A 26,030-nucleotide genomic window follows, 5' to 3' on the forward strand; every position below is an offset into this window, starting at 1 on the left:
TTTAGGAAGGCTGTAGTCTGCTGCTTTTGATACACATATTTTGTCGCACAGCAACAGCTGCCATCCCAAAGTACAGCTATCACTTCCACCCCTCTGTCTCATGAATTTATCAGTAAGGACTGATTGAAACTCAGCTAATGTAGCTGGCAGTGGCAAACCATCGGGGAAGCAGAACACGTAAAAATTGAAATGAGGCTCATAGGGAAAATTTTATTATTGCAAAGAGTGAGCATGGCTCACACACAATTGTAAGCAAGCATCTTAGGCCCCTACCTGCCACGTGACAGTAAAATGTGCCACTCAGTTCAAGCAGTTCATAAAGCCAGGAAAAAGCCGTGGTAATTTCATTTTACTGAGCCCTGTAAAATCCTCAAGCCTGCATTTCCCAAAAGACCACACAACCCATTTTATAGAATCACAGAGCTTCCCAGGAAAGAGGCACAGACTGCCCTGCCCTGTTCTGTTACATTTTTTTGGATTTTCATCAGCAATGTACATCTTTGACAGAGAGTCCTTTTATAAGAAATGAATCCACTGAAAAAAAACCTCCAGTAGCTGAAACATCCCTGGTTAATGGTCCTGGTTAATGGCAAGGCTTGTGCTGAACTGCCACATACACTGATGTTTTTTTTTCCCCTGCTACTTCTGTTTTGCTGCTCTCAGTACAGACCGCTCTGCACCATGTAACCGGCTTGTTGCATCCACATCAAAGACTGATTGCTTGAATTCGCCATAAGGTTTTTGTAATCAAAATCCGTGAGCAAAAATGGGAACTTATATTTTATGCAAAACCAAGACCTTATTTTTTAGCTAATTAATCTCTAAGACTTTTAATCAAATAACTACTTTTTGTCCAGTTACAATGGTACTTATACTGGTTAAATGAAATACAGTTAAAAATAATGTATATACAAGCTTCCTAGTACCTGTATTTTTCTGTGGTATTCTGCTTGCCCTTGCACTGTCCCTCTGGGTATGAAGCTTGAAGATAGCTTCAGGCCACGGGCAGGGAGTTACAGCACAGTCATCATCTGCTCTCTGGGAGGAGGGCATGTTGATTCTTCCTTCTTATCCCAGGATCTGTTGTTTGAGCAATTTTTATGTTTGGTAACAGCATCTACACTCTGTTATTTCTTCCATGGTCTGCAATACCATGTTATAACCACATTCGCGTGTTTAATATACATTATATACTAATTCTTAGTTCTCTTTCCTTACCACTAGAACTGGTTTTATCCAACTAGTTAAAACAAAGCTTCCAGGCAACCAAAACAATTCCAGGCCTTCCAGAAATGCTTTTTGGTACAAATAAAGAAGGGAAGAAAAGCATCTAGCTCACCCCACCTTCCTCTGTATGGAAAACAAGAGCTAGAGGAGATAGAAATAATCAGTTCCCAAAGGACTCCATCATACCCCAGGAGTGGAAAGACACTTGCACATGCAGTAGGATCAGCTGAAGAAAGAAATTCTGCAGATGTTGAAAGAGTAGGACAGGATTTCTCTCTGTATTAACAAGAAAATGTAGAGAACTTACAGGTCCTTTCTCACCAGTGATATTAACTGCAATACAATATATGAAGTCCATGTCACCCCCGTCCCAGGCCAAGAAGCAGCTGGTCAAATCAGTGATTGCTCTGCTGTTTCTACATCTCTGAAAGATACTGGTGCTTATGGCCCGTCAATGTGACTGGCAGCAAAACTTGAGGCCTTTCTTTTTTTTTGTTTCCTTTTCTCTGTACAAAGGGAAACAGTGGATTAGGATTAAGGTTTAATCTTGAAGGGAAGGTCAGGCCTTGCTCACTCCTAATTCTTCCAGGGATCCAGTTCAACATGGGTTGACACTGGGCACTCCAAGAGGTGCTCCCAAAGCCCCTTTACTGCTCCTGTATAAAGCCTGCACAGTGCAGTTGACCAATGCTGTACCTCCTGTAGGAACACGTGCTAGGTGTCATACTGTGGTCTTACATTCCTCAGTTGCTAAAAGAGCTGGTAGCTGATTCTAACTTTCAGCTAAAAATGATAAAACATATCAGGTTTAATGTATCACAATACTGGCTCTGTAGCAGAGTTAAGAGAAGAGAGAAAAAGAGTTTCAAAGGAAGCACGGAAATTTAAAATCCTTAGTACAAAGTGGAGTAATTTTAAATTCTTTTTTGTTTGGTTTATTTTTTGAGGGATTTTTATTTTTAAAGCTCTTACTCAGTTATCAAATTTGTTTCTCTTTCTTTTATTTCCTTTTTACCACTAGTGACTGCCATGGTGATGAAAATCACACTTTACTAATTTGGGTTTTTTTTAATAACAATGACCCCTCCCAATATTTTGACGGAATATTACTTTATTATTATTATTATTTTTAAAATAGAATAAATCCTCTTCTGTAGATTTACTAGAGTGCTCCTGATGATTCAATCTGAAATGTCAACAAAACGAAGAAGCTAGGGTTAAAAATAAGAAATCATGCTTATACACTTGGTACAAGGTTTTCCAGGTCTTCCATTTGAGATCAGTTGCTGGTGGCCGCTACTGCTTGTTGTTACCTCCTCTGACCGTCTCGTAATCTCTGGCTTTCCTATTGTTGATGCAGCTAAGAGAGACCTTTCAAATCCAAGCACTCATGTGGCACTTACTGCGTCATGGCTACTATACATGAGCATACATACATATCTTCAGATTTAGTACTCACTCCAAAACTCATTATTTTCTAAATTAGGATCCTTCAGGCTCCAGTCCAACTCCAAACTCCCAGCTGTAGCAACCATTGCACAGCACATTAGTCAACCTCCTTCACTTTTTGGTTCCAAGGGAAATATTAGTCACTACAACAAATCTACAATTGCTCAAATTGGAGATTACACACAGAGGTTCCTGTTGCCCTCTTTTTGTTTTTCTCTCAGGGCATGTCAAGACTGCTAACTAATTTTCTAGGAATAGAATTAATTGTATAGGGCAGAGAAAAGTCTCTCAAATCTATTTTCCATATGATGGGGAAAGCTTCTCTATAAATAGCAGAGGGCTAGCTCCTAGAGATTGGAAAAACATCCTTCTGTTGCAAGATCAGAGGACTTTTAGAAGCCTTCAATGTAGATAAGCTTTATGTATTATCAAGGTCTACAGGAAAACAAAGCATGTCCACATATAGTAGCTATACGCACAGTAGCAGAAAGTGAAATTTTCAATCTGTGTGGAAAGGATATTTTTGAACTCTTGTGTCAAAGGCTATGCTGAAGAGCAAATTTCAATTGTTTTTTTTTTGTTTGGTGGACTTTTTTTCCTGACAAATCCATGTTTTCGGGCTTTCCCCATGGCTATAAACTATTTTCTGACTGGAACATTAAAACGTGATCTCACGAACAAATCTGCAGATAATTTGCCCTACTTTCAAATGCTAAATCCTAAGGAACATAGATTCTCAAGTATCTTTATACGTAGAGGAAAAGGGATAAAGGAAATTCTATAAAAGAAACTGAGCACGTTAAATAAATATCAGTGTTGGAAATAGGCTCCAGCCAGTCATTGCAAATCAGATTAATCTCTTATATAGGCATTCAGCATCCTTAGCTCTTTTACCAAGCCTATTCATAGAAAAATCTGCTTACAGATCCAGCTAGACAAAACATCTCTCTGCCACAGTACTGCTCCATTCTGCAGAGAGCTGTGCTTTTACAGATCCCCCTGCAATGTGCAGCTAACTGGTTAATTTCTGGGATATTCAACTTACCTCTGGGGCACATCTGAATGAAATTAAGATGCTACCATAGCCTGACCCAAGGTACTTCAAGCCATAGAGATGCTAGTTGGGAAAAGAACAGGAAAATCAAGTTTCTTTCCCTACTGAACTAGAACATAGCTATCAAACCAAATCTCACTGCAAAAACTAGAGACTGACACATTTATTCCTGTGCATACACCCACCCTACCAACAGCAACAAGCTCTAGTCATGTATCTAACCAAACTTGGACAAATTTCAAGCACAGCAGCAAAAATTAGGACATAAAATTATGGATAAACTTAGATATAAATTTACATATATCAAAATGTCTGCAGCTGTAGTATCACCTTCCTTTTCAGGTTTCTATCCCTCTAAGCCTTTTTCAAATGCCCCAGCCAGAGTTTGGCACCAGGCCATAGCCTGCTGTGTAATGGAAGAACTTCATAGCTATCTGCACACTACCAGTTGCAACTCTGGGGCCTCAGTGCTGGAAAACTGAAACAGCAATTCTGTGTATAAAATGATGAAAATGAAATCAACCCATGGGTGCTTCAGATGAGCAAATTGCAGAAAAAAACTCCACATCATGAGCAGAGCTCCTGTGGTCTGAGGAAATCACATGCAGACTTTTTATAGAGTATTTTTCTCGAGATTGTACCCGTTAAGACTTGCTCTTTGCATATCTTGCACAACATTCTTTCTGCTTAAAAAAAAAGCAAATGGCTTCTCACTGTCCCTTAAAGGAGCTGCGGCTCTCAATCCAGACTGAGCTGCTCAGGGAGAGGGGATGAAATCTATTTTCCTATGAATTACATGTCTACAAGAAAAGTGATAAAAGAGTATGGTTGTAGAAAGCCAAGTCTGTATATTTGCCATGGAAACAGCAGTTATAAGAAACACAGTGATGAGAGGAATATCAACTATCACTTCAATGTGTTTTTTCCAGCATGCAGACATAGCAAACTGTAGGTTGCTCCTTATGCAGCTTGATAGACTTGCCAGTTTTATTAGCTTGGTAATTATGGGTCATTTCTGGCTGCTGCTTTTGAAATGTGCTAGGTATCCTTTGCTGTATTTAGAAAATGTAAGGAATGAAATGGAAATGAGAAAGGCAGGGTGGAAAGGACTCTCATTTCACTCTGGACTCTTACCTCATCTTTATGAAGCAAACAGCAGCCCTGAAATATATTTCATTTACCCATTTGCCTGTTTCTTGACATCCTGGCACAGGCACACAGTATAAGGAAGAAGAGAGACTTCCTTGGAAAATCCTTGGACACAAAGCATTGCAGGCCCTATTCTTATTCTTTTTAAATTTTTTTTTTTTTTATTTCCTTGCTAGGAAAAGTTTGACATTAAAAGCACCTCCAAGCTCTAAGAAAGCTTAATTGAATTTGCAAATCCAAATTTTAGCACAGGTTTACCTTTCCACAACTGTCACTATTTCTGTAATTCTCATCTCTGTTTTTTTGCCTCTTACCCATTTCCTTTCCATATGATGCCCTGTTCCCCTTCAGTTGCCTCCTGCCTATTTCATTATCTCCTCCTGTTTGCTACCAAAGCTGTAGTGGAAGCATCCCTATCTCCTTTCTCCTCCCTACTGATGTGAACAAAACCCCAGCCAAACCAAGCAACCATTTTTGCCAAAGGAAAGAGGCACACATGCTGAATGCAGTCTGTTAGCAGTAGGCTCTGCAAAACAGAGATGATTCACGCTCTGAAGGAATTAGCAACACTTGCTAACCTGCCCATAATAAGAATGCCAAGGGGTTTGACAGCTTCAGGTTTACTGGTCAGGTAAATGCCATTCTTCCAGTCACTTGCAGCACTGCTGTTGAGGAAGGTTGATCTCTCCTTGTGGAACCACCCTCAGCTGTAAGAAAGCAGCCCAGCGTGGATGTGAATGTGTGCTAGTACTGCTCTAGTCTTTTGTTACAACCCTGGCTTCCTTGTAGTTTCTAAAGAATCTTATAGATCAACATACTAGGGAATAAGCTAGCATGGGATTTTTTCAGCATTTATCTCTAGCAGCACCAATTTGTTTTTCACAGGGTGTTGCTAACGAAGCTTTGTCAGTAGCAGATCTGCGTGGGAATTTCACACTATCAGACAGATGAAAAGTGCATCCAAGAAATATCTGTCCTTCAGAAATTATTACTTAGTCCCCAGCTTGCCACATTCTCCTGAAGGTAAAGCCTCGACTCCTAGGGGTAGCCAAGCTTTGCTTTGTGTTGGATTTCAAGGCCATATGAGCAACTGTTGCTTTCCTGTGTCTTTTGCACTTGGGGATGGCTCAATGTTTGGAATACTGTGGGTGTTCCTTATCTAAACTGCCTTTAGCAGCATTGCCTAGAGTCTGCTAAGAGGCTACAGTGCTCATCAAAGATCAGTGCCTTCATCACACTTGGGAGGCAGTACAGGGAAGGGGATGGCCAAGGTTAGCGCTCTGCACCAATCATAGTGTTCTTTGCTGCATTTGCATATCAAAATAATTTATAGAAAAGAAGTGCTAGGAATAGGTCACAGGGTTTTTTTTATAAAGTAACACAGACCACTGCCAATTCTCACTTACCTGGTGTCAACTTTGCCCTAAGGACACAGTAAAGTTAGAGCAAAGCAGAGAGCAATCTGCTTCATTGGCTGCCACAGTTCCCATATAAAAGATGTTTTCAATACCTAATTGTCTCCGAAGGCTAAAAAATCTGCCTAAGGGCAAAGGAATGAAATATATCGGAACATACTTTAACATCACAGCTATTACATCATACTTCAGCAAAAGTATACTCAAATACTCTGGGCTATTTTGTTTGTGTAATTTGATCAAGGGCGATGCTGATGGTGGAATATGACTCTCCACTGTAGCTGCATCCAGACTGCAGCTGAGACATCAAAACTACTACGAATTCATGGTGTAACCATGCAAACTTCATATGCTGGCCTTTAAGCAGGAAAGCTCTCTTCTGCTATGTCCTTTCTACATGAAGTAGTGGGTTTTCCTGTCACTGCTATTCTAGGCAAAATAAGGTTCAAAGGAGTTTCTTTTTGAGAGGGCCACAATGGTTTGTATCATGCTCAAAGCAAACCTGAGGTTTGTTGAATCATATTTTAGATGTAAAATGCGAACTTCATAGACTGACTTTTATGGAGAAATACATTTGTCTAAGTACACAATGTTTATAACCAGTAAAATGTGGCCACTCTGAGCATGATGGCATCTCTTATATTGTGTCCTTTTAATTCATTGCAACCACCCATATACATTGGATATGATCTGTTACATTAAAAAAACAAATACAGGAATTCAGAATTGCTCAGAAGCTTTGAATATGCTTTTGGAACTTGCAGGGGGAAAGCTATGACAAGAACAAGATATAACTTGATGAGAATTGTCTGCATCATGGCAGAGTGACTACAGAAGTGATTTCTTCTTCCTGATCCTGATGTGCCTATTCTCATGTCTGTAGTGCTGCCTTATCTTGTCTCTACATACGAAAGAACAAAGCAAAGTGCATTTTTCACTGAACAAGCTTGGCTGGTACCAAGACGTAGTAGAAGCAATGTGAAAAATTATCCCAAACACAAATGTGCTTTATCTGGGACAACGGAAAGCCAAATTCCCCCAGCAGTGAGCACACCAGTGCAATGAAGTGCTATTCAATAACAGCTTCCTCACAGAGAAATTCTCATTTTTTACCCATATCACTTGAGACACTAGGTGGTAAGCAGGCATGCAGCCCATGGTCTGAGCAGTGTTTTACAGCTCTTGTAGCTGCCAACACAGGCAGAGAAGATGATCTGGCTGTGTAGTCCTTTGCTGGGATAGACCTGAGGCACTGAGCCCATGTAAATTTGGACTACTCTGACTAAGACTGGAAATAGCTTTACTACGGGTGAATCGCAGAGTAAGGATGATAGAGACCAGTGAGGCAGACCATGGCAGTGTAGTAGACATGAGTTTAAGTTTTTAAATAACACGGAGAATCGATAGTACCTCTGCCAAAGGGACTGTGCAGTCTGATAACTGCAGAAGACAGCAAACATGGTGCTGCCTTTACAGTCTTGGGGAGAGTTGGAAGTCCCTGAAGATGGTTCAAGTTATTCAATGATATGAGCAGGTATTTGTTTGAAGTTAAAGCACTGAGTGTGTGCTATTAGCAGATGTTAAGTATAAATGTGTTTCTAAAATCCCAGACTTTGCTAAACTTAGTCAGGCTTCAGTAAAGTGCTTGCCTTATGTGAAGAACCACAGCTGTGACCCTGAAAATAAATACTGTTCTTTGCTCCACAGTACCAAACAGAGAGAACTCATAAGTGGAAAGAAAGATACTCTTTTTTGGGGGATTTTGTTTGTTTTTTTTTGTTTGTTTGGTTTTTTTATGTAGCTTGGTGATTTAAGTGTTCCCTGGGACTGCAGTTGTGTCTTCAGACCCATTTCCACCTCCCAGGAAACCACTTCTTTTACTGTCCTGTACTCACGACAGATGAGAGACTCTCCATCCTTCCTGCTGAACGTGCTGATATATACCAAAGTTAAGACTCACTGAATAAAAGAATTTTTGTACAGTAGCAAGCATGAGGGTAAACTCTGAGATGGACACTTAATACAGTCTAGGAACTTAAGGTCCAGCTTCGGCCTCGAGGTCAACTTTTAAATTTTACAATAAAAACCCATGAGGCCGACCCAACATACAGGGATTTTAGAAACACTGATACGCAACAAATACAAGAAATGTATCACCTATGGATTTATGGATAAGGGAGTAAGCAGCTTGCTGAGTGGGAGTTTTCAGGATAATTTTGAAGCTATTTCTACCTGTTTTGACAAATGCATCCAAGTGCTTATCTTTTCCTAGGTCAAATTTGCACTGAGGCAAATGGCACTTGTACATGAACTAATGCTGAAATACAATCTATAATGAACTTGGGATTCAGATTCAGCACGCAGCAATCTGAAAATGGATATCCTGGTTTTGCTAAATAAAAACAACTTCAAACAATTTTATCTTTTAATCAACAGCCCAGACATGTACTAATAAAATCACATTAACGACCAATTTCCATTTTGGAGTATTCATACAGGGAAATAAACACTACTGTAAAAAAATATACCAACCACCAAAAGCTAGACTCTTCTACACCGCTCTTCTCTGAACTGGTGGAAATCTGCAGTTGCTTCCCTGACTTTAGAGGCAGAATTAAAAGTTGCAGTGGAGTAACTCAAAGCACAATCCAAGCTTTGTTTGTTATTAGGCATTCTGACTGTATAAATAAGCACAATATGCAGCTTTTCTTTTTTAAAGCCAGCTTGCATTTTATTTGCAAATACGGTCAAGACTAATTTACTCCTCCTTTTATCTTGGGATTTCTCAAAACATGGGATGACAAATGCTAAATCAGGTAGTGGTATTAATTCAAAATTTCAAATATAGAGCTCAGAAACAGAAGCACTCAGATGAAATATTGTATGTTAACCTTTAAATGAAATTACTCATCAGACTGTCTCCCGTGTCCTACATTCAAAGAGCATTTACAGACTTTCACTATGAATAAGAAGAGAAGAGGGGAAATAAAGTCTCCAAAAGGAAAGTGTTTTCTAACACTTTGTATCACAAAATCACATCTATTTTACTTGCACAGTAGAAGCCTACACTCTACGGAGACAATAAAAAAGAAAAATAAAATCATAGTAAGTGGAAAACCCAGACCTTTAGCAGACCTACAGGGCCAGACTATGCCCTGGAAACGGAAAGCAAGGCACTGTTGTTCAAAACAGGAACAGCCATCACAGAGATTTATTTGACTGCAATAAGACCTAGTGGTTTATCCTCCATGGTGCTGTGGGGGGATGGTTATGTTTTATTTTGAAAGTACCTTCTGGAAAGAACTGCTAGTAATTTACCAGATTTTCTGGTAAAATCCCATAAAATACATATTTTGCTTCTATTTTTGAGAAAAAGTGACCCTCAAATAATATGAAGCATATCCAGGAGATGCTATTTTGTTTCCAGGTGCTTTCATATGTGCATTGTCCATAGTTCCTAGTGCAGCACTTGTGTCAGTGGCTAGAGGATTTTTAAATGGGTTGACAATATCCTCTCAGATCTACTTGGTTTCTGGCAGGTCTATTCTCTTACTGCTTTGTCCCTACTTTAAAATTTCATGTTCCACTGCAATTTCTTCAGCAATTACCTTTTCCCCTTCTTCTCCTTCAGCACGAAGCCAACTCTCCTTAGTTTCAGAGAGCTGGAGGACAGCAGTAGAGGAGGAAAGATTCCCTCTCCTCTTCGGTGACTTGCATCTATTAAGTATAATTTCATACAGTAATATAGATTGGAAAGGACATCCAAAGGTCATCTGGTCCAAAACCCAACTCAGAGCAGGGCTTAGATTATGCCGCTCTGAGTGTTGTCTAGTTGAGTTTTGAATATGTCCAGGCATGGAGATTCCATGACCTCTCTAAGTGACCTGCAGTATCTGTCTAACTTCCTGGTGTAAAAAATTATCTTTGCATTTTATACTGAATATCCATCTCCCCAGATCTTTTCTGCATGTAAAGTTGCCAATATTACATTTAGGCTGCAATTATTATTGTTTTGGAATAATATTAATTGTAATTAAGCGGTTGTAAAATTATGCAATAAAAGGGAAGGAATGAACTCAGTGATTCACCATATTCCTTTCAGTCTTGTCTATGGCTGGGATTCAGCTAGCAGATGTAGAGATACAGATTTAGACTTTCATAAATACGGATCTGCATTAGAAGTAGGTTTCTAAACTCCAATTACAGCCAATGGGGATCTACGATGGGATTCAATTGCCCCTATGTAAGCTTTTAAAGTATACGAAATGCTCTCATGTATCCTGCCCCAGAAGTCCACTTCTCCCATAGATCATATGCAATCTCTGCCAGGCTCACGAAGATGTCCCTTGTACCTTAGAGAGTCTGAAATGACACCAGACATCCACAGGCAACACTATAGGAATAGTTTATATTCATTGTGGTATGAACTATAGCAATAGGATGTGGCATGACTGGCCAATGACCTACAGGTAAATGACTACATTCTAAGGCTTGTGGTACAATGATGCATACAGCATGAACCTCTTCCTTATCCTCTCTCAACTTTTGGCAGCAGCGTGCTAAAACATTCAAACAGAAAGGAAAAACACAGTAAACTTCAGCTTTGTGTAGCAAACCAGTTTCGCCAAGCCTTTTTTCAATAGCAAGGTCACAAGCATGGACCATCCAAAGGGCACATGTGACAAGTCACTTCTGTTCTCTGCACACATACTTGTGAAAGGAAAATTATCTAATAATTTCACTTATCATCCCTCAGGATTACTTCACTGTACATATTTTTCCACATATCTATTGTGCTATTAATCTTTATCCTCTACCTTCTGCAGAAACTTCTTTTTTCCTTCCACAAAGGCTGCCAGGCTCCTGTTCTCCAAGGGGTCACAGGTTGCAGAGGAATCCACAGAAACAGGAAACCAGGCTTCCTCAAACAAAACCTGTTTCCTTTCTACAAAAATACAGCCTGCCAGGGCATCCTCTGGGTAGGCTCACTATATGAGCAGCAGTTCAGGAGGAGGGATACTCTGCAGGATTTCTTGCTTGGGAAATAACTGTAAGATAACTTGTAGTAATTTCAGACCAGCAAAATGAAGGAGTTAATCTTCTTGCTGCTCCTCTTGCACTTACAGAGTAGCAGCACTGGTTTTAATATTCCAGGAAAGCTCTGGACCACAGGTCAGGATGATGAAACCCAGACAAGTCACTCAGACTTGACTCCATCTCTGACCACAATTGTGGGGGCACATCATTCTGAGATCCAGGATGCTGAAGTGACTGCATCACAGGGACCCACATTTACATCTTCAGGCAAGACTCTGGGAATGAAACCAGTGAAGAAAACTTCCAGTACAACAACTTCTTCCTCTGCAAGCCAGTCAAATGGACTCAGTGACAGTGACCCCGACAAAGATAAGATGGGAAGCTCACCTAGCAGCAAAGGGACATCTCTACAGAGCAATGCTAGAAAATTCCCTGTCCAGCAAGAGGTCACTACAAGCCAGGATACAGCTACAGAGAACAGATCTCTCAAGCAACCATACCACAGCACTGGTATCACCAGCACCCAGCAGGATGCCAACTCCAAAGCATCCGGCTTTGAAACTACTAGAGGAAAGTAAGGAAAGTTACGTATTTTTTTTTTGTCTTCTATCTACTGCTTAGAAATGTTATTAGCTATTTTACCCTTTCCCAGCAAAATAATTGGCAAAAGTCCTAGAAATTTCAGTAAAATTGTTTTCTGAGCTTAAAGAAGACTACCTAAAACAAGCAAAGAAACAAATCTGCAGTGTGTACTCAGTCAAAACCATATATTTGTAACAGAGTAAATGCTACAATATTTTACTCCTCAGGGCAGTTATCTCAAAACCAACAGGAAAGTATTTATTGCATATGGGTAAGAAAGAACTACAATAGATGCCTCCCTGTTTCATGCACAATAAACTTTCTGCATTTTTTCTTTCCTTTTTTGTGAGTAAAAGAAATTGCAAATGCACCTTTTCATTTGGATTCTGTTAAAAATGATTGTGTTTGGAAACTTCTCTACTGAATTCAAAATACAAGTAATTAAGTGTACAAAATTCATCAATGCCCGACAACTTGAAATGCCTTATTCTCAGATAAAAGCTTATGAAAACTGGCATTGCACGTGAACAGGCATTCAGAACTGTATAGCTTAATATATAATAGCTATGCATAACAGAGTATATCACATTGTAATGCCTAGTTTTGTATTTCTGGAACAGTGCATTATTTTCATTGTTCCCGATGTCTGAAGTTCTCATAAGGATCTTAATACTGACTTTGGAGACACTGCAAAGTTCACGTAATTGCTGATATATATTCAGATACTGAATTTATAAGACAAATCATTGGTTGTTTTCCATATTATTTATGGACAGTGGGCTTTCAGAATATAGATTTCTTCTTTTAATAGTACTTGCACAAATGCTGGCATCCAAAAGGAGGAAAAACTTTTTCTTAAATTCACACAAAAGAGAATAAATTACTGTTAGAAATTTTCCTACAATTATCTTGTGTGGCTGCAAACTAATGTTCTTTCAACTCAAGGAAAAGATTTCCATTGACCTAAACATGTTTTGGATCATACATAAGCAAAATGATGCCATAAAGACCCCAAAAAAAGGCATCACTTGCCCCTGTTTGGAAGCGATATCCCAATAAGAAGTTGTGTTTACCAGATAGCTTTCCTGGCATACTCTTTCAGATATGAATGTCATGTTACTACAGTGTTTGGCAGACTGCCTGAGTTAACCTGAGTTAAATGGGTTCTCTTTACACCTGAGAGCTGATAACCGCATCTCCATTAAAGTAGGTCTTAACTTATGCTAACCTTAGAGTCTTCAGCTTTCCAAGGTTTTGTCAAAAACAATATTTCAGTGAAATTAATCTTAAGAAAAACTCTGTGAATTGGAGGTATTGTTTCTTTCTTTTACATAAGATATAAATATAGAAAGCAAAAGTTTAGTCTTTGGTTAACAAGGTCTTATATTTTAATTTTTTGCAATGGGATGTGGTTGCAATTGCAGAGACAAAATATGCAAATCTTGTATTGGCTAGAAGATGTTGGCTAGGCTGCTTATTTCATGAGTGGTCAAGGAGCAACCTGCTGTGCAACATGAAGAAAGGATTTTTGTGTATGAGTCCACTGAGCAAGTTAGAGATAAAATTGCTATTGCATACCAAAGCTACAGGAATGTGTAACAGCATAAAGGCCCAGCACAAAACACAATGCTGAATCACCAGTATCTTTCTCAAACTGCTGGGCTACATAGCCTCTCTCTAGCAAAGGACTATAGTTCCAGGTGTGCCTTGATGGCCTAGATGACTTTTGACTTTAAGTTTCTTGTGTTATAAATCTTGTCTTCCTACCACATATGAGTATTTTCACAAGCAGCTAAGGTGATATGAGCTTTTCTTCCAGCTTTGCCACTGACCTGAACTGGACGTAAGTCAGTCACTTCACTATTCTGTCTCCCTTTCCCTACGAATTAAAACTGGATGAATAATAAAGTCACTTGTGACTCATTGTTTTTCAGTAAAGTAATGAAAAAACGTGAAATCTAATGTGCTCAGTGCTACTGATCATTGCTGTGAAACACTGGAAAGCTACTGTTGAGAAAATATGCATAAACCACAAGCATTTTTATTTATTGTATGCAGGTGTTATGCCTTTCTAGCATACGTTTTCTTTTTTTTAAAAGAACTTTTGCATCTTTATCGCAAATAAAGTGAAAGAGGTGCTGTAAAACTTTCAATAAAGACATACAGCTTTCTTTGAGCTTTACTTTTTTAATGCTTGAGCACAGCACGAATAAGTCAATAGCAGATTTCATAGTTGTAAAGTGTACTACCTCTAAGGAAATTCAGAAGCATGATTTGCTTTTTGATTTTACTTTGATTTAAAGCAACTCTTTGGTTATAGTCTATTAGTCTATTCCACTCTGAATATCTGAGTGACCTTGTAGGAACTGCATGACTCTAATCCTTTATGGCAACCCATTGTGCTAACATATGTGCAAAAGGTTCTGCTGTTAAGAGGCTCCATAAAGAAGGAGCAATAAAGAGAGGTCAGGAAAAGACAAGAGGAAGGAAAACAAAACAAGAATGAGCATTTTAAAAAACCACGTTTATAATTAAAAAAATAGCAATAGATATACTTTGTTGAGGCACCACCAGGGCTGTCACATTACCCACAAGGTACAATGATCCTATTGTAGAAGCTTAATTACCCAAATATCCCTTTCTGAAGGAGGCAGTGTGCCATACTGGCTTAATTACAAAGATAATTCCCTCACTATCTCTACCCTAGTATATCCAAGGACAATATTATGTATACATATCATATGCTTGCTAAAATTAGATTAGAAAAATGTTCTCCTAGTTCATCATATTTTTGCAAGTTTCCCATTAAAATGTCAGAAGAGCATGATTTGAACATATTTCCTGGATTTTCAAAGTCTGCACCTGAAGAATAATTCTGACAACCACAAAGCATGGCAAACAGAACGTATACAGATACAGCACCTAGCATCACTCCAGAGCCCAAACTTCCAGGCACAGATGCAGTGATACCGCAGTGCTAAGACCAAGCTGGGAAGGCAAATCATTGAGGCAGGATCAGGCCTGGTGATGGTGACCAGGCTAACACACAGTCCAGTGATCAGTGGTAAATCCACAGTGATGGGGCAAGATCTAAGGTAGACCAGGATTGCAGGTCAACTGGCAGGTCAGGATTGGCACAGGAGCAATGTAGCCCTCTGGTGAACTTCAGTGGGGCTCTTCAGCCCACGGTCAGTGTGTATGGGTAGAGAACTCAGGTCAGGCTGCTGAGGGCAAATAAGACCCACAAGTACCATCAAGGTCCTGACAAGTTTCCACCTTTTTTTTTTTTAAATAAATTTCCTACTAGACCTGTCAGGATAAACTAATTTTTATTTTCCTACTGAAACAGAATCATATTTGCCAAAGACCATGACTTTATTTTTAACACTCATCTCAGGCTGGCTTTTGAGATACTGGCAGAGCTTCTAGGGGCAGAGATGTACTGCAACAGGCAATCACTTGATGAGTACAGTCAGTAGGGCTAAAGCATCCAAATTCAAGATTCTGCTGTTAGTAGGGTGAAGCTTTGAGCTTCTCTCTATATCACATCTCAATGTGGTGTTAAATATTGGGCATATCCTTATCTCTAAAATGACTAAACTTTTCCTTATTCTTCACTGGAAAGAAAATACAAGGAAATCTTGCTTTTGCAGTGAAGTGAAACAATTTTATAGTTAACTTTAGAATAGGTGAAAGAGGGTATAATTTATAGATTCTGTAGCTACCTATTCTCAATCCATTTCAGACGAATGGTTTCTCTGGTGAAGTATCCTCCATTATGGGAGGGCCTGCACTCAAGCTTTCATAGGAATAAGGAAACTTCATAGGAAACACATCTGGAATGGCCTGACCTGAAATAAAATTCCTTTCTTCACTTCTAGTAAACAATTCAACCGAAGATCTGAAATGTAAGGCTTACATCTCTAAAAAAATACATGCATCTTTTCCTTTGTGTCTACCTATCTCCTATTTTTCGTGCTATCCATATCAATGAATAAAGAAATGCTAGAAAACTAGAACTGCACGACATTAAATGTGAGTGCGAATTTGGTGTCAAAAAAGAAAATTAATGACAAATTCTTTTCAATTCAGTTTATGAGTGATACACCTTTTTTTTTAGCTTCTGGAGACAGTTGCAGTATTTCACTGTATAAAGCAGCTTAAATAATGGTGGTGCTACGGAACAAGTCTGAGGCTAAGTCCTGAGACTAGCGTATTCATTTCTCCATTCTGAATAAATTTTCATTAGTTACTATTCAAGGCAACTCCTGAATACATCAGACATTTGTTCAGGCTGTAAATTAACCATGCTATCTCCACATTGTTGGACAGTTGTACATTATTCTTTTCTCTTAGTATATTTATATTACACATTTTCCAATTATCATGAATCTACTGAGGGTCGTCATAGACTTTCTCTGCCATTACTTTAGGTAGCAGTGAAGTGTCAGTATTTTATTACTAAGCACAGAAGGGTTTAATAAAGTCAGCATCAGGTACAGATTTGCTTAGCTGTCACATGTAGTAGGAGTGCTGATATATTTCATTCTCATAGCAAGACCTCTGCATTTCTGCCTGGAAATTGCTTTTGACTGTATCAGCTTGGTAGAACTTCCAGTGTACTGACAAATTAGAATGAATGGTTAAGTTTCGCAGATGGTTCAAATACACAAGACATGTTAAAACCTTATTTAACTGCCTAGTTAATACAAGGATCATGGTCTCTTTTGATCATGTCATTATTTAACGGACCAGAGAGAACAATTCTTGAAATTGATTTCTTAAGAATTTGCATCATTGTGCATTTACAATAAATAAAGTCACACATGCTTTTAGTTTCTGCCTCACTAGGTATATTCACCACGACCTAGAAGGAGGAACCAGGTACTTCGGTTGCCTGGGCAGCTAAGTGTAAGAGGATGTTTGACAAGCAGTGCTTGCTTTGCCCTCATAATGTTGTATTCCAGCCATGCAGAAGCCCTTTGCAATAAGACCCTCTTGTCCAGCTGCACCTTGAATGCACTTCTGATGCTTGGCTGTAAGCCCACAATCTAATTTTCCTGTTCATGCTGAATGCAGTGTTACTCCTATTGCAGTCCTAAAGACCAAAGCAAATTGTTCACCCAAGTGCTGGAATTCACTACTTTTTTGCTATTTCATCCACAGAATAAGTGGGGCAAAGGACATATTTATGCAGTTCCATAATGAGGCATGATACCAAGAAAACTTAAAGAGAATTTCAGTGCAATTATTTAGAGATTAGTGCGGTCTTCTGCTGATCAGAGAAGTAAAACAGTCAACAGATGACAAAGACTGCAGTGTGAAAACACTCTACTGCATTGTGAAGATTAGGTACTACTGCACAATGAACAGCAGTACCAGTACAGGGCAAGAGTTGCAGATGGGCCATGCAATTCATAAACTTCTTGTTTATATCAGTGGTATTATACCCCACACATTGATGAAATCTTTTCTATTGCTGATGTCTCATGCAAAGAATGAATTACAGGGTCTGTCTGCTCAATTGTGGTGATCATCTTTCAAGCAGTTCCAGTAACTGGGCAGTGAGGAATCATTATGAGAGGTGGCTTACCCAGATTGCGCTACCTTCCAGAGAGACCTGTAGGATGTTTTGTCTTTCAGGGAGAGAAGAAATAGTAAACATATGTCCATACAATTTGGAACTGTGGGTGATAGCATAGTTTCAGAAAACTATTCAGGACGTAACAAAATACAGAGTTCTGTTTTTCTGAGACGGTCTTTCAGCAATGATGGGAAGGCAGAGTCATGACAGACTGTTTCCAGTAGCTCAGGAAACATAATACTGAGGGAAAAATCATATCTCTATCCAGGTTGCTTTTGAGACATCCAGAAAATACTTATAAAAGACAAAAAACCCCAGCATCTTTTTCTGTTAGCCTCCTCAGAGCCTGGTTATTTAGATTTCCTGTGATCAGATTCATTTAAGACACTACTCTATAGATGACTTCTGAATTTTTTAAATTAATATAATAAAAGTTTCTGTTCATCATATTACACTAACTACTGCATTAACGCTCATGCTTATCTTTGCTCTTGCTCTGTGATTCATCTGCCATGGGAACAGTGAAGATTAGGAACAGACTGTTTTCCATCCCTACGGATGCCTGTTCACCTAACTGCATACACTAGAATTACTGTAGCAAACTGGACACAGTGTCAGAATTTTCCTCACAGCCACTGCAAACATGCAACTCTGCAGCATTTCATCAAGGTACACCAGAAACATTTGCTCAAGTCTACACTGAAAATATGCATTCATACAAATCTGAATATAAGTAACATTTTAGAAAACTACCACTAATTCCTAGAATAGATGTGACAAGAAAAAGGAGAGCAGCAATGTGCCTCCGTGTGTTTTCCAGAGGCTTTATCTGTGTTGTCAGTGAGAAAATGCAAGTGTTTTAAAAGACGTTTTTTCTGCCAACTCTCAAAGCATCTCTTCCATATTCTTACTCCTAGTAATTAGCACCATAGGTCATGAGGAAAAGCCTGGCAAAAAAAAGATAAATTCATCTTGAATTTCATGGACTTTGGCTTAGATCCATTTTTCAAAAGACCCCCCCAAAAAAATCTGTCAGTGACAGTGTAAATATATAGCTCTCCATGAGTAAGTGACAAATCAGGTGCAAAGCAACTGGCAAGTAATTTAACCATTTAATAAAGCTAAATAAAGCTAATAAGAGAAGCTTCCCAAACTAACACTATAAACAGATTAAAGAACAATATTCACCCCTGAATTTGGGATCTTCTTTTTTAACATTTTAATTTTATCACTTGAAGGCTCTTATTTTTTAAGTTAGTAGTGCTCAAAGTGGAGAAGTCATTATCGATGTACTACAAACTCCTTTTCTGTTGACCAACGAACCAGTGAAAACCAGTATTGCTAAAGGGCATCTGAGAAGCAGTGTCAGTAAACTACACCAGAACTACTTTAATTAATTTTGTAGTCTGGGTCAGTTAGATGATGGTAAACATATTTATGTTCCAGAGGGAAAAATACAGAATTAAGACCCTTTTGAGGAACAGTTTGTCTGGGTTTTCAAATGTGTTTTACTGTATTATTCTCAAAAGCAGATTAATGGCTAACTTCTCTAAAGTCTAATTTCTATCTGTGGGAGAGTTTGATTATTTTGAAGGGCTCTGAACACAGAGAGGAAGGTAACATCTAGAAGAGCTGGAGCTGATTTGGTTCACAACAAGACAACCTTTTAAATGCTAAAATAGATAGGCAACGTGCAAGGTAAGGGGAAATTATGAACTAATTTGTGCAGCACAAGGTAGGACACACCATTGGTCATGATAATAAATAAGAATTTGGATGAGACAAAGAGGCTGATAACAGTCCAAGGCTTCAGCATTGTACATGCAAAAAACAAGGAAATGAATGATGAGAGCAGAATTTCTGTTTTGAAATAGACAGGACAAAATGTCAGGACCCTGAGTCCTGAAAAAAAAAAAACATTAAACAAATGGCATGACTCCCCCCACCTGATACTTCAGTGTCAACAAGTCAGCTGTTTCTCAGCACTAAAAACATATCCTATAACATATTTTCCCATCACATACTATACTATATTGCATATCAAATGAACTTTTCAGAGGATGCCCAGGTTTTCCATTCCAATCATCATGTAAAACACATTTCTCAATTTGATTTGTTTATGGTCAGTCCCTAGTGAGTATTGAATTTTTATTTCAGATGAGATTCGTACATTACAGAGCAAAGGAAGGGATGCAGTGAACCTAAAAAGTAACTGATCAGGTTTATATTTTCTCCTTGAACTAGAGCTTGTATTTTTGAAAGGTGACTGAAGTTTATGCAAAGAGATAGAATTCACTGTCACTAGTATGAAAAAGGAGAAAGGTCTCTGTAGTCACCTAGTGGATCTTAAAGGAAGTTGCTGAAACCAAAACCTGGTCTTACATGCAATAGCAAAAAAGCCTTGTGAGGGTGCTTACTATCCTTATAATCTGAATTTTTACATTATGTCAACAAACATTAACTCTCCTCATGCAAACTCGGCATGTTGTTTAAAGCAAATTGAAAATATATCACAGCAATGTATTTTGTTGTAACCTAAATTTGATGTAACCTAAATCAGCCTGTACTCTGATCTTTATGTAACAGTCTTTCAGACTATGAAAGATCCTAGCTTACAACAAAAAAATATTATTTCTTCCACATCATAATATCATATAGTTTTATGTATGGATGCACTTAATCTACTGTATTCAGAAGAATGATCATACTGCCCAAGGGAGATTGATACATAAGCAGAGATCACAGGTACACAGAAAAATAGAATCATTCAGGTTGGAAGGGACCTCTGAAAGTCTCTAGTCTGACCTCCTGCTCACAGCAGGGCCAGGTGTGAGATCAGACCAGGATGCCTGGGGCTTGATCCAGTGTGGTACTAAGCTCCATGCTCCGGGCAGGTGATTGCACAACTTCTCTGGGCCCTGCTCTACTGCCTGTGTGTCCTCATGGGGAACAAGTTTCTCATATTCAGTCCAAACCTCTCTTGCCTTAATATGACCTGTTGTCTGATGTTCTCCTTCCATGTATTGCTTGGAACAGCCTAGCTCCAACTTTTCAATAGTCTCCCTCTAGGGCCCAGGGGGTTGCTGTTAAGTGCCCTCAAAGCCTTCCCTTCCTCACCCTGAACAAGCCCGGGTTCCTCAGTCTCTCCTCACATGGCATATTCTGGCTCCAATGTTCGTAGCATCTTTCTACATCCTCTTTGCTGAGGTGTAAAGGACAATATAAAATGAAAATGTGTAGAATCAAGATTAGTATTTCATGAACTATTCTGTGAAATGCCAATAAACTGAATACAATGCAAATGAGGCACAACCACCAAGCCATGCATGGATTTCAAAACTCGTTCCAGCCCTGGGTCCTTTCATATTCCTTCAGCAACACAATAACCTTATTTTCATGATTCTGTGATGTTCAGTTGCACATTTCTATTAAAAGCTAGGCAATCTAATTTTACTCACTGATAAAAACAACTCATTTTCAGATACAATATTAAAGGAGCAGAACAAAATCTGTACCCTTTGCGGCCTGGCTGCCACCAGTGTTCCTGTTGAGTGGCTTTAGGATCACTTACAAGGATCTTTGCTCACAAGTAAGTGGAAGCAAAGGTGTACAGGCATATCTGAGGCAGCTGGCAGTTCTTGGGAGGATTGGTTTGGTTTTGTCTTGGCAACGCTCCCAAAGAACAGTTTACAGTAGAAACATGATGTCTTGTAAACTTCCACTCACTCTCTCACCATAAGGAAACTAAAATTTTTCCATGTTAGTGTAAATTGTTCTTGCTTTTCTGCAGCACTGGGTATCACGGTGTCAAGAAACATAGAATCATAGGATGTCCTGAGTTGAAAGGGATCCACAAAGATCATTGTGTCCAAATCCTGTCCCTGCACAGGACAACCCCAACATTCACACCATGTGTTTGAGGACATTGTCCGAATGCTTCTCGAGTATTGTCAAGCTTGGTGCCACGACTACTTCCCTGGGAAGCCTGTTCCAGTGCTCCACCGCCTTCTGAGTGAAGAACCTTTTCCTAATATCCAAGCTAAATCTCCCCTGGCACATCTTCCTGCCATTCCCTCATGTCCTGTCATTGGTCACCAGAGAGAAGAGATCAGTGCCTGCTCTTCCTCCTTCCTTTGTGAGGAAGCTGTAGACCATGTCAAGGTCTCCCCTCAGTCTCCTCTTCTCCAGGCTGGATAGACCAAGTGACTTTAGCAGCTCCTCGTGTGGCTTCCCCTCTAAAACCTTCACCAACTTTGTGGCCCTTCTCTGGACACTCTTCAGTGGCTTTATATCCTTTTTATACTGCAGTACCCAAAACTGTACACAGTACTCAAGGTGGGAGCACACCAGTGTGGAGTAGAGCAGGGCAATCACCTCCCTCGATCAGCTAGCAACGTCATGCTTGCTGCACCCCAGGACACAGTTGGCCCTCTTAGCTGCCAGGGCACACTGTTGGCTGATGTTCAATGTGCTGTTGACCAGAATCACCAGATCCTTTTCTTCAGGGCTGTCTTCCAGCCTCTCACTCCTTTGTATGTATATCCAGAGTTGCTGTGTTCTGGGTGCAAATTCTGGTACTTTCCTGTGTTAAAATTAATGCAATTGGCAACTGCCCAGCTCTCCAATTTGTCCAAATCCCTATGCAGGATCTCCACCCTCAAGAGTGTCAGCAGCTCTCTGTAGTTTTGTGCCCTCTGCAAACTTGGTTAGCAAACCTTTAAGATGTTAAAGAATGCTGGCCCTAAGATGGATCCCTGCGGAACCCCACTGGTGACTGGTCACCAGCCCGATGTAATCCCATTCACTTTGACCCTTTGAGCCTGGCCCGTCAGCCAATTGCTCCCCCATTGCAGTGTGTTTATACAGCTGTGTGCTGGACATTTTATTCCGGAAGAGGACTGGTACAAAGCCTGCTGAAGTTCAACAGAAACATTTCCAATGACTGCAAATGTACTCAGAACAACACTGTCAGAGACCAGCTGCCTTCACTAATAGTCACAGCAAGGAGTTAAAACACATTTATTTTCTCCTTTTGCTGCCCTCCTGTAACTCCCTGATAGTGACAGTGTAGGACTCGGAACTGCACTTAAACAGTTTATTACCTATAATGTTACAATTCTAAGTCAAGGGTAGAAGCTTAAGTCTAGAGCAGTATTAATATTCTACAAGGGTTTGTGAGGGACTACACGACCTGCCTGAAGTTCAGCGATAAAGACTTTACAGATGTGGGAAGTGTCCTTGCCCATCGCATGGGGATTGGAACTAGATGATCTTTAAGGTCCCTTCCAACCCAAATTATTCTATGATTGTATGATTCTAGATTCTATGATTCTATGTTTCCATGAGGTTGCCGTGAGTGAGGGTTTTGCAGATGCTCCAGTATTTGTATGATTTTGACATAAGTGGGGGTCTCAGATCAGCTGAGATGGAGCTCCAATTATGACCCACTCCTCCCATACTCTCACAGTCCATTCTGGAGTGATAACATCTGGGGTATCAGTCAGTTCAGCTCCTTATCTTCTTTACCTTTGCTCAGTGGCGGCATTCGTAAGGGACACAGCTGGTTGCTTTGATCCCATCCCTTGAGGTGTTCAAGGTCAGGTTGGATAGGGCTTTGGTCAGCCTGATCTAGTGGGACGTGTCCCTGCCCATGGCAGAGGGGTTGGAACTGGATGATCTTTAAGGTCCCTTCCAACCCAAACTATTCTATGTTTCTATGATTCTATAATTCTATGATTCTATGACCCAGTGCAACCCCCACCAATGTGTAGAGATCCAAAAAACTCCTACGTCATCCATCAGGCCATTTCCAACACACAAAATTTATAATTCCTATATTTATAAGTCATCAAAGTACAACATACATTGATTTCTATTCACAAATCTTATTAATATCTCCGCTTTGAGGATCACTTCCCATTCTTTGTTCTGTGGCTGTGGTGTAACTGTGTCATACACTCCTACTTGCTTTGATAGGCAGGAGGAAGTGACCTAGGGCCAGTTTGGACATCCTGATAGGCAAAGGAGTGGCAGAGACATAACAACGAGCTCATTCTCCACTGCTCATCCTCGCCGTGTACATGGGCTTTCATGTGGCCGCTGATGTGGATTGATGTTTTAATCCCTTCCACCCCGCGACTCAGCAAAGCAGTAGCCCTTCTTCAGCAACTTCAACCTGGAGCAAAAAGGGTGATGGTTTGATGTGCTGTCCCCTCTTAAACCCTGTGTGTTCCAACTTCAGCCTTCTGTTTCCCAAAACTAGAAAGTGTGTGAAACCTTCTTCAGCTGCATTTATTGTAGAGACAAACTTAAAATGACTCATCACAGACCATGCATCACTTGGGAGGAGACTCTTGTTAATATGGCCCACTGATCCATCATCTGTCAATACTACATAATCTTCGACCCATGTGCTAGGATCATCATGATGTATAACAGGAAAAGAAAAAAAAAGTAAAATACTTGAATTAGAGCTTGTATTATAACATTAATATTATTCAGAGTATCTGCTTTCTAGGCTGATGTGATTAATTATTCTAGTAATGCTTTAGTCCTTTGTAATTTGTGGTAATTATGCTCTTCCCTTAAAAAAAAAAAAATAAAGAAAAACCAACAAGGGTGCAAAACTGGTTGGATGGCTGGACCCAAAATGTTGTGGTAAATGGAGTTAACTCCAGCTGGAGGCCAGTCACTCGTGGTGTCCCCTAGGGCTCAGTGCTGGATCCAGTCCTGTTCAATATCTTTATCAATGACCTGGATGAAGGTGTTGAGTGCACCCTCAGCAAGTTTGTGGTCGACACTAAGCTGGGAGGAAGTGTCAATCTGCTGGAGGGTAGGGAGGCTCTTCAAGGGGATCTGAACAGGCTGGACCGCTGGGCCGAGACCAATGGCATGAGGTTCAACAAGGCCAAATGCCGGATCCTGCACAGGGGCACAACAACCCTGTGCAGTGCTACAGACTAAGGGAAGAGTGGCTAGAAAGCTGCCTGGAGGAGGACCTGGGGGTGTTGATGGACAGCAACTGAACATGAGCCAGCAGCGTGCCCAGGTGGCCAAGAAGGCCAATGGTATCTTGGCTTGTATCAGAAACGCTGTGGCCAGCAGGTCCAGGGAGGTTGTTGTGTCCCTGTACTCAGCACTGGTGAGACCATACCTCAAATCCTGTTTTCAGTTCTGGGCCCCTTGCTACAATAAGGTTCTGGAGCGTGTCCAGAGAAGAGCAACAAAGCTGGTGAGGGGCTGGAGAACAAGTCTTACGAGGAGCGGCTGAGAGAGCTGGGGTTGTTTAGCCTGGAGAAGAGGAGACTGAGGGGAGACCTTATTGCTCTCTACAACTACCTGAAAGGAGGTTGTGGAGAGGAGGGAGCTGGCCTCTTCTCCCAAGTGACAGGGGACAGGACAAGGGGGAATGGCCTCAAGCTGCGCCAGCCTATCAGGAAAGACCGCCTATCAGGAAAAAATAGGGTCATGGGGCACTGGCAGAGGCTGCCCAGGGAGGGGGTGGAGTCACCATCCCTGGAGGTATTTAAAAGACGTGTGGATGAGGTGCTCAGGGATGTGGTTTAGTGGCAGACAGGAACGGTTGGACTCGATAATCCAAGAGGTCTTTTCCAACTTGGTGATTCTATGATTCAAGGGCGAGCCACCTCCTTCCTGCAAGCTCTCCTTATTCAGCCCTCAGCAGCTATGGAGCAGCGCTCCGGGCTGTACGGAATTCACACACCCCGACCCCACCCGGTGGGGACCGGCAGCCCCGCCCGCCGCCTGCACCGCCCGACTCTGCGCACACCGCCCGCCCCCTGCTGGCCGCGCCCGGCAGCGCCGCCCTTCGCTCTCCGGCAGCGCCGTGCGGGGGGCGCAGGGGCTCCCGGTCCCTCTGCAGGGAGCGGGGAGAGAGGAGGCTCGGGCGGGGCGGCGGTGGAGCGGAGCATAAGCCTTGTTAATAGCGCGCTAGGCGAGGGTTTTGAGAGCGCGGCGAAGCGATGATGGGTTTAAGGCCCCTGAATGGGGAGGCGGGGATACACACCACATCTGCTTCCAAACGAGCCGGGGGTTCCTTGTGTAATTTCTTAACCCGCCTTAAATGAGGACAGGATGAGAGGGTTGGGGTTGTTCAGCCTGGAGAAGAGAAGGCTCCGAGGAGACCTTATAGCGACCTTCCAGTACCTGAAGGGGCTGCAAGAAAGCTGGAGAGGGACTGTTTACAACGGCGTGGGGTGATAGGACTAGAGGGAATGGCTTTAAATTGGAGGGGAGAAGATTTAGATTAGACATTAGGAAGAAATTCTTCATGATAGATTTCACTAGACATGAGGAAGAATTTCTTCACCCACCAGGGTGGTGAGGCTCTGGCACAGGTTGCCCAGGGAAGCTGTGGCTGCCCCATCCCTGGAGGTGTTCAAGGCCAGGTTGGATGGAGTCTTGATCAGCCTGGTCTGGTGGGAGGTGTCCCTGCCCATGGCAGGGGTGTTGGAACGAGATGATCTTTAAGGTCCCTTCCAACCCTATCCATTCTGTGATTTTGTGTAATGTT

The 26,030-nt window shown here is 40.8% G+C and overlaps 1 protein-coding gene across 2 annotated transcripts in view; it reads left to right on the forward strand.

Annotated features, from left to right (window-relative positions):
- The first annotated feature begins 11,267 nt into the window (after positions 1–11,267).
- MMRN1 (multimerin 1) overlaps positions 11,268–26,030 on the forward strand; it is a 47,582-nt gene continuing 32,819 nt past the window's right edge. For both annotated transcript variants that reach the window (XM_009567490.2, XM_054066121.1), the window contains exon 1: positions 11,268–11,905. In XM_009567490.2, coding sequence (XP_009565785.2) covers positions 11,379–11,905 — 527 coding nt within the window. In that variant the 5' untranslated portion in view covers positions 11,268–11,378. The remainder of the gene's footprint in view (positions 11,906–26,030) is intronic.

Source organism: Cuculus canorus, chromosome 4, assembly GCF_017976375.1.
Source record: "Cuculus canorus isolate bCucCan1 chromosome 4, bCucCan1.pri, whole genome shotgun sequence".
NCBI lineage: Eukaryota > Metazoa > Chordata > Aves > Cuculiformes > Cuculidae > Cuculus > Cuculus canorus.